Source organism: Quercus lobata, chromosome 11 (assembly GCF_001633185.2).
Source record: "Quercus lobata isolate SW786 chromosome 11, ValleyOak3.0 Primary Assembly, whole genome shotgun sequence".
Classification (NCBI taxonomy): Eukaryota; Viridiplantae; Streptophyta; class Magnoliopsida; order Fagales; family Fagaceae; genus Quercus; species Quercus lobata.
The window spans coordinates 25,807,679-25,817,614 of NC_044914.1; the positions used below are offsets into that span (position 1 = coordinate 25,807,679).

The following is a 9,936-nucleotide window of genomic DNA, read 5'->3' on the forward strand; positions in this document are numbered from 1 at the left end:
TCAAACCCCTTTTAATTAGCACATGGATCGACTTGTGCTGATGTGCATGTGCATCACAACTCCTCTCTACAATTACTTTATCCAGCACACGTGTCACCATGCAAACCTATTTAGTTCTGCAATGGCCTACACGGGCGAGTAGCAAAAATCATAATTGGTTCTCCTTTCTCATGTATATGACTACGATGAAAGAAGGCCATCGTCATCTCATGGCATCAAACTTAATTACTTTACGTAATGAGAAAGATACCGAAAGGTCATCTCTGCTTCCAAGAAGAATAAGCTGACTTTACTCTTTCACTGCCTTTTTTTTTTTACATTCCTGTTTCTAAGTTGTAACGTTTTGTCTTTTTCTTTTTCCCATTCTTCTCACCACTTCAATCATCTTTTGCTTCGAGTTGTTGGAGACTCGAGAGAAAGACCACACCAGAGTGTTGAGTTTAGAGATGGGTTTCGTGGGCTATCTCTTCTTTGCATTGAAATGCTTTGACCTATTTGCTTGGTATATCTCTGCTTTCTTTTTCTTTTTTTCAAACAGAAATGGCTTTCATGGGTTGTCTTATTTCTCTCAAAATACTCAGAATTATTGTTCTCTAATTTATGATTAGGGTTTACACACACACACACCCTATTATACACATTTTTATTACACGCACATGAGAACAAGTAGGTGATTTTCTCTGTTTAATTTCACATGTTTATACTTTCTTCTTCTCTTGTCACGTACTTGCAGCCCTCTCTTCTCTTTGGGGTATCCTTTGTAAGTATCTCTCTCTTACATGTATAGTTTCTTTCACTCCTTTTGTTATATATATATATATATATATATAGGTGGAAGGGGTGGTGATGATGATAATGATGATTGTATTCTCAATAGATGTGCTTCGATTTGTGCTATTGAGAGTAACTCGAATTCGGACACTCGGAAGTTGATCGCTTATTGGGTTTTCTATTCGTTGATTTCACTCTTCGAGCATGCTTTCATGAAGCTTCTTGAGTGGTAATTTTGTTAGCCTCCATTATATGTTTCTGTTTGGTTGCCTTATTGCCTTGCCCCTATAAGTATCCATTTGTTTATTGTATATATATCTAAAGCTTTTAAATTTTGTGGGAACCATATATAGATTGATCGTTGATTATAGTAAGGTTTCAGAAAAATTCACTTGTGCATTTTTTGACAAGTTTTTTTATCTTTGTTTACGTTCTTCATTGATTTCCCAAATCAGTTATGCATTTCAGTCCCTGAAATTGTATTGAATGGTATACTAAATTGAAAAGTGAATATAAGTAAAGCATTTTATTCGTTCTGGATTTTCACAATCAACAATTGACAGCTGCTTTCAGAATCCTCATTGTTCAGTCATTTTATGAAGAATTGGAGAATCATGTTTCATAATTTTCAATGTTCTTCATCATCATTCAAATTTTGCATTATTTACTTGGTTTTTCTAACTTTTAGTAGCTCTTTCTGTGTCCATATCAGGCTACCATTCTGGCCTCACATGAAGCTAATCATCATGTACTGGTTGATGATTCCTCACTTTGGCAATGCTCTCTATTTCTATGAACTCCTTGTCCAACCCTGTCTCTCCTTGGTACCACAAATTGTCATCAACTTGTTCAATGAGTGGAAGGAGCATTGTCTAAAGAGAGATGGCTTTCCTACTGAGGCAGCTGAGAGATACCAGAAACAGAATGAATCTGAAGCTTCAGAGGAACTTATTTCTAGTGATGAGGTATGTCAGGGGTAGTAATTAGGCTGGTAAGTGGGGCTGAGATTGCATGGCTAGTTAATCTCTGATTAGAAGATTTATCACTGGATCAGTTTGAATGAGAATTACCCTGTACTTGAGGAATCGTTTTGTGTCTACATATATGTGCGGATAAGGTTCAAATACATGTAAACTATAGGGTTTAGGTATGAATGTAAGGCAAACCCACAACTGAGGTTAGGAAGACTGTACAAACATATATATCTGTGATTAATGTTTGAGTGTGATAGCATCTATCTGTAGTATCTTATAATCAAGCTTATTTTTAATTAGGCCATTGAGATGTTATTCTGAAGGCGGGAAAGAAAAACCACTAGTACTTCTTTTTTTTTTTTGATAGCAAAAACCACTAGTACTTGTTTCTTCATTATAATAAATTATTTAACTCATAAACTTCCTTATGAGCTTATCTTCTCATTTATTTTAAATGATTCTTAATTCAGTCAAAGTCCATAGAGAACAATGTCGGGCAGAAAGAAGACAAAGATGTTGAAGTAACAGAAGAAAATGAAGATGTTGAAGTAACAGAAAAAAATGAAGTTGCTGCAATTGAGAGGGTAAGTTCTCCTTTTCTATTTACTTGGAAGGTCATAATACAATATGTGGGCATTTCTTGAGGGGTGAAAAGGTTTATGAATTTCGAATATGGATAGAAACATTCACTCGTAAAGGAGAAAAAAAAAAAAAACAAAACAAAACAAAAGAAGGGAATATGCATAGAAACCATGTTGCTTGAGACTATGTCAAAACATGATTTGGACATGATTGGTTAATGAATTTGGAGTTGTAATAAATGAACTCATAAGCGTGTGGAATATATATATATATATATATATATTGGAATTAAAGAAATAAAAGTATTGGTAGTGTTGATTGTACATTATATTGCAATTAGATACCTATTTTCTGTTCGCATATAAATCATTAAGGCAGGCCTTTTCCTCGGTAAATGTATGTATCACAACTATCAATCACTATTGTTAATTTCTGTTTAATTTGCTGCACTTTTAGGTTACTCCCATAGAGTCCACCCTTGTTCAGACTGGGAAAACCACAGAGACACTTACAGATATGAATGTAACCTCAAAGAGTACACCTGATTTCACTGAAGTCCAAAGAAAAATTTCCCTACTTCAACACCAAAGAAACATGAACATACACAGACAAAAGAAATGTGCATCCAGTAATGGATTGAAAGAGGAAGTTAATATAAAACAATGGGATGTGCATGGCCTGCAAATAAATTCTACGAAAATTGTTCAGGACACTCGATCTCCGCTATTATGTTACATATGTAACGTATGGTGCCCCAGTAAAGATAACTTGGATGCTCACCTTAACGAAAAGAAGCACTTGGCCCGGATTCAGGAATTAGCAGATTTTGTAGAAGGTCAGCATGCCTAAATTACTTTGGCAATTTAGATTAAAAGCTGACAAATCTTAGTAGGTTGGTGACTAAGATTGATGACAACTTTGTTTTGTGAGTTTGGGATTTTTTTTTTTTTTTTTTTTTTTTCTTTTAAGTTGTTTGGTTGTGTTGCATTTTGAAGTAACAGAAGAAAGACAAAGATGTTGAAGTAACAGAAGAAAATGAAGATGTTGAAGTAACAGAAAAAAATGAAGTTGCTGCAATTGAGAGGGTAAGTTCTCCTTTTCTATTTACTTGGAAGGTCATAATACAATATGTGGGCATTTCTTGAGGGGTGAAAAAAGGTTTCTGAATTTCGAATATGGTTAGGAAGATTGTACAAACATATATATCTGTGCTTAATGTTTGAGTGTGATAGCATCTGTAGTATCTTATAATCAAGCTTATTTTTAAGTTCAAATTTCTTTGAAATTTAATTGGGCCATTGAGATGTTATTCTAAAGGCGAGAAAGAAAAACCATTAGTAGTTGTTTCTTCACTATAATAAATTATTTAACTCATAAAGTTCCTGATGAGCTTATCTTCTCATTTATTTTAAATGATTCTTAATTCAGTCAAAGTCCATAGAGAACAATGTCGGTCAGAAAGAAGACAAAGATGTTGAAGTAACAGAAGAAAACGAAGATGTTGAAGTAACAGAAGAAAATGAAGATGTTGAAGTAACAGAAAAAAATGAAGTTGCTGCAATTGAGAGGGTAAGTTCTCCTTTTCTATTTACTTGGAAGGTCATAATACAATATGTGGGCATTTCTTGAGGGGTGAAAAGGTTTATGAAATTCGAATATGGTTAGGAAGATTGTACAAACATATATATCTATTCTTAATGTTTGAGTGTGATAGCATCTGTAGTATCTTATAATCAAGCTTATTTTAAGTTCAAATTTCTTTGAAATTTAATTAGGCCATTGAGATGTTATTCTGAAGGCAAGAAAGAAAAACCATTAGTACTTGTTTCTTCATTATAATTAATTATTTAACTCATAAACTTTCTGATGAGCTTATCTTCTCATTTATCTTAAATGATTCTTAATTCAGTCAAAGTCCATAGAGGACAATGTCGAGCAGAAGGAAGACAAAGATGTTGAAGTAACAAAAGAAAACGAAGATGTTGAAGTAACAGAAGAAAATGAAGATGTTGGAGTAACAGAAAAAAATGAAGTTGTTGCAATTGAGAGGGTAAGTTCTCCTTTTCTATTTACTTGGAAGGTCATAATACAATATGTGGGCATTTCTTGAGGGGTGAAAAGGTTTATGAAATTCGAATATGGTTAGGAAGATTGTACAAACATATATATCTATTCTTAATGTTTGAGTGTGATAGCATCTGTAGTATCTTATAATCAAGCTTATTTTAAGTTCAAATTTCTTTGAAATTTAATTAGGCCATTGAGATGTTATTCTGAAGGCAAGAAAGAAAAACCATTAGTACTTGTTTCTTCATTATAATTAATTATTTAACTCATAAACTTTCTGATGAGCTTATCTTCTCATTTATCTTAAATGATTCTTAATTCAGTCAAAGTCCATAGAGGACAATGTCGAGCAGAAGGAAGACAAAGATGTTGAAGTAACAAAAGAAAACGAAGATGTTGAAGTAACAGAAGAAAATGAAGATGTTGGAGTAACAGAAAAAAATGAAGTTGTTGCAATTGAGAGGGTAAGTTCTCCTTTTCTATTTACTTGGAAGGTCATAATACAATATGTGGGCATTTCTTGAGGGGTGAAAAGGTTTATGAAATTCGAATATGGTTAGGAAGATTGTACAAACATATATATCTATTCTTAATGTTTGAGTGTGATAGCATCTGTAGTATCTTATAATCAAGCTTATTTTAAGTTCAAATTTCTTTGAAATTTAATTAGGCCATTGAGATGTTATTCTGAAGGCAAGAAAGAAAAACCATTAGTACTTGTTTCTTCATTATAATTAATTATTTAACTCATAAACTTCCTGATGAGCTTATCTTCTCATTTATCTTAAATGATTCTTAATTCAGTCAAAGTCCATAGAGGACAATGTCGAGCAGAAGGAAGACAAAGATGTTGAAGTAACAGAAGAAAACGAAGATGTTGAAGTAACAGAAGAAAATGAAGATGTTGGAGTAACAGAAAAAAATGAAGTTGTTGCAATTGAGAGGGTAAGTTCTCCTTTTCTATTTACTTGGAAGGTCATAATACAATATGTGGGCATTTCTTGAGGGGTGAAAAGGTTTATGAATTTCGAATATGGATAGAAAGATTCACTCATAAAGGAGAAAAAAAATAAAAAACAAAACAAAACAAAAGAATTAGAAGGGAATATGCATAGAAACCATGTTGCTTGAGACTATGTCAAAACATGATTTGGACATGATTGGTTAATGAATTTGGAGTTGTAATAAATGAACTCATAAGCGTGTGGAATATATATATATATATATATATATTGGAATTAAAGAAATAAAAGTATTGGTAGTGTTGATCTTACATTATATTGCAGTTAGATACCTATTTTCCTTATCACATTTAAATCATTAAGGCAGGTCTTTTCCTAGTAAATGTATGTATCACAACTATCAATCACTATTGTTAATTTCTGTTTAATTTGCTGCACTTTTAGGTTACTCCCATAGAGTCCACCCTTGTTCAGACTGGGAAAAGCATAGAGACACTTACAGATATGAATGTAACCTCAAAGAGTACACCTGATTTCACTAAAGTTCAGAAAGAGTGGGCTTGTGCTATATGTAAGGTCACAATCCAAAGTGAGACAACTTTGAATTCCCACCTTCAAGGAAAGAGACACAAGGCAAATTGTGAGGTGCTGAAAGCAATTACCAGAGCCAAAAAGAAAAATTTCCCTACTTCAACAACAAAGAAACATGAACAGACACAGACACAAAAGAAATGTGCATCCAGCAATGGATTGAAAGAGGAAGTTAATATAAAACAATGGGATGTGCATGGCCTGCAAATAAATTCTAAGAAAATTGTTCAGGACACTCGATCTCCTCTATCGTGTTACATATGTAACCTAAGGTGCCCCAATAAAGATAACTTGGATGGTCACCTTAAGGGAAAGAAGCACTTGGCCCGGATTCGGGAATTGGCAGATTTTGTAGAAGGTCAGCATGCCTAAATTACTTTGGCAATTTAGATTAACAACTGACAAATCTTAGTAGTTTGGTGACTAAGATTGATGACAACTTTGTTTTGTGAGTTTGGGATTTTTTTTTTTTTTTAAGTTATTTGGTTGTGTTGCATTTTGAAGTACTCATCTTTCAACAAAAAAGACAATCCAGAGTACACCGTAATTTTGGGTGTTGACTGCATAGACTTTCACGATTTCTTCATTAGGAATGGTAGATATTGCATATTAACTTAAAACTAGCTTATAACCTTATGCATATATATGGATATATTTAAAAAATATAATAAGATGCATAATATATTTCATATATATATATATATAATTTAAATACTATTGATTGTCATTTTTATATTTTGTTAACTCTTTAAAAAAATTTGTAAGGATATTATTAGGTATAAAATGTAAATTGTCATTTTTTTATATTATTGTGAAACCTTTTTTTTTTTTTTATGATTTATTTATTCTAGACTATTTGGTTTTTGTACTTAATAATTCACTTATATGAATATTTATGATGTGGTTTCATATTTAATTTTAAAATTAAGAAATAAAACTCTTTAAAAATAAATAATTTAAGATACATGATACAAAATTAGAATTTTAATTTAGAATTTTAACTTGAATTTCTTCCAACTTCACTTATTATTATATATATATAAATTTAAGAATTTTTTTTTATTTTGATAAAATATTTGAATCATGGAAATTTTTGTTAAAAATACCAAAAAGTATTAATTAAGTTACCACAAGACTCTTGGCAACTTTAATCAGAATGAATAATTATATGGATTAAGAGCCATTTACGCAATTAACCCAAAAAGAAAGAAAAACTTCTTTTCAAACGTAATTTGTTACTCAATATTCCATAATAGAGAATTGAAAAGAATCAAAACCCCTTTTAATTAGCACGTTTATCATGCACCTTGTGCATGTGCATCTCTACTTTCCGTACGAGGAGAACATCTATACTCACCAACTGTTGGACAATTCTACTTTATCCAGCACACGTGTCACTCATGCAAACCGATGTAGTTCTGCAATGTCGGCATACAAGCGAGTAGCAAAAACCTTAATTGGTTCTCCTTCCTCGTATATATACGACAATGACGCACCACGATGCAAGAGTGGCATCGTCATCTCGTGGCATTTAACTTACTTTAAGTAACGATGAAGATACCGAAAGGTCATCTCTGATTCCAAGAAGATTAAACTAACTTTACTCTTTCACGGCCTTTTTTTCACTTTTCAAATTAATATTCTTGCTAATACGTTGTAACGTTTTGTCTTTTTGTTCTTCCAATCTTCTCACCATTTCAATCATCTTTTGCTTCGAGTTGGAGATTCAAGTAAAAGACCACACCAGAGAGTTGAGTTTAATTAGAGATGGGTTTCGTGGGCTATTTCTTATTTGCATTGAAATGCTTTGACCTATTTGCATGGTATATCTCTGTTTTTCTTTTCTTTTTTTTTTCTTTTTCTAACTGAACTGGGTTTCATGGGTCATGTCTTATTTCTCTCAAAACTTTCAGAATTGTTGTTTTCATTTTATGATGAGGGTGTTGTTTATTACACACATCCTATTATACACATTCTTACACGCACATTAATACATTATAGGTGATTTTCTCTGTTTAATTTCACGCATTTATCCCTTCTTTTCTTGTCACGTACTTGCAGGCCTTTCTTGTCTTTGGGTTATCCTCTGTAAGTCTCTCTCTCTCTCTCTCTCTCTCTCTCTCTGACTAGTGTTGTTTATTTCCCTCCTTTCATTTTATATATGGAGGTGGTGATGATGATAATGATGATTGTTTTCTTGATAGATGCGCTTCAATTTGTGCTATTGAGAGTAATTCGAGTTCGGACACTCGGAAGTTGGTCGCTTATTGGGTTCTCTATTCGTTGATTTCACTCTTTGAGCATGTGTTCATGAAGCTTCTTGAATGGTAATTTTTTTACAGTCCATTTGATATTTCTTTTTGGTTGCCTTATTGCCTTGCTCCTACTATGTTCTATATATCTCTCTGTTTATTGTATATATAAAGCTTTTAAATTTTGTGGGAACCATAGATTGATCGTTGAGGAGAGAAAGGTTTCGGACAAATTCACCATCGTGCATTTTCTGCCAAGAAGTTTCATAACTTTGATTACTTAAGAGATTTCCCAAATCAGCTATGCTTTTCAGTCCATGAAAATGTTTCGAATGGTATAGTAAATTGAAATGTTAATATGGGTAAAGCATTATAATTGTTCTGGATTCTCATAATCAACAATTGATCACTTTCAGAATCTTCATAGTTCAGTCATTTATAGTTACCAAAATGTGACCGTAGGTTATCTTCTCTCTTTTCCTCTACTTCTTGGTCATGGGTAGTTTTATGAAGAATTGGAGAATTATGTTATGTTACATAATTTTCAGTGTGCTTCATCTTCCAGAGCTAGTTGATTATCTTATCTTTTACATTATTTACATAGTTTTTTAAATTTTTGGTGCACTGTGTGTCCATATCAGGCTACCATTCTGGCCTACCATGAAGCTAATAATTATGTACCGGTTGATGATTCCTCACTTCAGTGGTGCTCTCTATTTCTATGAACTCCTTGTCCAACCCTGTCTCTCCTTGGAACCACAATTTGTCATCAACTTGTTCAATGAGTGGAAGGAGCCTTATCTAAAGAGAGATGACTTTCCTGCTGAGGCAGAGAGATACCAGAAACAGAATGAATCTGAAGCTTCAAAGGAACTTCTTTCTAGTGAGGTATGTTAGGGGTAGTAATTCCTGAGATTGGCTATTTTATTTTATTACATGGTCAATTTCAATGAAAATTGGCCCTGTACTTGTGGTATACATATACATGCTGATGCGGATAAGATTTGTATACTTGTAAACTATAGTGTTTAGGTTAGATGAATGCAAGGCAAACCCAAAACGGAGGTTAGGAAGATTGTATGAACAGATATTTCTGAGCGTGTGATAGCATCAGTAGTATCTTATACTCAAGTTTATTTTTAAGTTAAAATTTCTTTGAAATTTGATTAAGAAATGAGAATATTCTGAAGGCATGGGAAAAAAACCATTATTACTTGTGTGTCTTCATTATAACAAACATTTAAATTCATAAACTTCCTGATGAGCTTATCTTCTCATTTATCTTAATTCAGTCAAAGTTCATTGAGCATAATATTGAGTCAGAAGAAATCAAAGCCGTTGAGGTAACCGAGAAAAATGGAGTCACTGCAATTGAGAGGGTAAGTTCACCCATTCTGTTTACTTGGAAGGTCAGTGTAAAATATGTGGACATTCGAATTCTTTATTAAAAGGGGTGAAAAATATTATGAACTAGGAATATGCATAGAAACATTCACTCAAAAAAAGAAGAATGAATATGCATAGAAACCATGTTTTATGATGCTTGAAACTATGTCAAAACATGATTTGGACATGATTAGTTAATGATTTTGGAGTTGTAAATGAGCTCATAAGCACGCTCCACTGTATACTAAATTGTTGGAATCATAATCATATATATATATTGAAATTAAAGAAATAGAAGTATTGGTAATGTTGGTCGTATGTTTTCCTGCAATTAGATACCTATTTTCTATT

The 9,936-nt window shown here is 32.6% G+C and overlaps 1 protein-coding gene across 6 annotated transcripts; it reads left to right on the plus strand.

Moving 5' to 3' along the window:
• Window positions 1–248: 248 nt before the first annotated feature.
• On the plus strand, window positions 249–9,578 carry LOC115969201 (myb-like protein X). Of its 6 annotated transcripts, none has more exons than XM_031088793.1 (14): window positions 256–502; window positions 734–760; window positions 878–1,000; window positions 1,484–1,736; window positions 2,216–2,329; window positions 3,756–3,896; window positions 4,237–4,377; window positions 4,718–4,858; window positions 5,199–5,339; window positions 5,801–6,305; window positions 8,009–8,035; window positions 8,152–8,274; window positions 8,841–9,087; window positions 9,492–9,578. In XM_031088793.1, the coding sequence occupies exons 1-12, from the start codon at window positions 447–449 to the stop codon at window positions 8,232–8,234; spliced, it is 1,752 nt and encodes a 583-aa protein (XP_030944653.1). In that variant the 5' UTR covers window positions 256–446; the 3' UTR covers window positions 8,235–8,274; window positions 8,841–9,087; window positions 9,492–9,578. The 6 variants fall into 6 exon arrangements, with proteins under 6 accessions (XP_030944658.1, XP_030944656.1, XP_030944653.1 ...); XM_031088795.1 differs by having other exon boundaries at window positions 3,762–3,896; XM_031088794.1 differs by lacking the exon at window positions 9,492–9,578 and adding an exon at window positions 8,399–8,534 and having other exon boundaries at window positions 8,841–8,932.
• Window positions 9,579–9,936: the final 358 nt, after the last annotated feature.

What these genes read in the sequence shown, in the direction of transcription:
- LOC115969201 (XM_031088793.1), top strand. Translation starts at nt 447, where the DNA reads ATGGGTTTCGTGGGCTATCTCTTCTTTGCATTGAAATGCTTTGACCTA. An exon ending in AAGTTGCTGCAATTGAGAGG is followed by an intron (nt 3,897 to 4,236) that starts GTAAGTTCTCCT and finishes TTCTTAATTCAG; the next exon opens with TCAAAGTCCATAGAGGACAA. An exon ending in AAGTTGTTGCAATTGAGAGG is followed by an intron (nt 4,859 to 5,198) that starts GTAAGTTCTCCT and finishes TTCTTAATTCAG; the next exon opens with TCAAAGTCCATAGAGGACAA.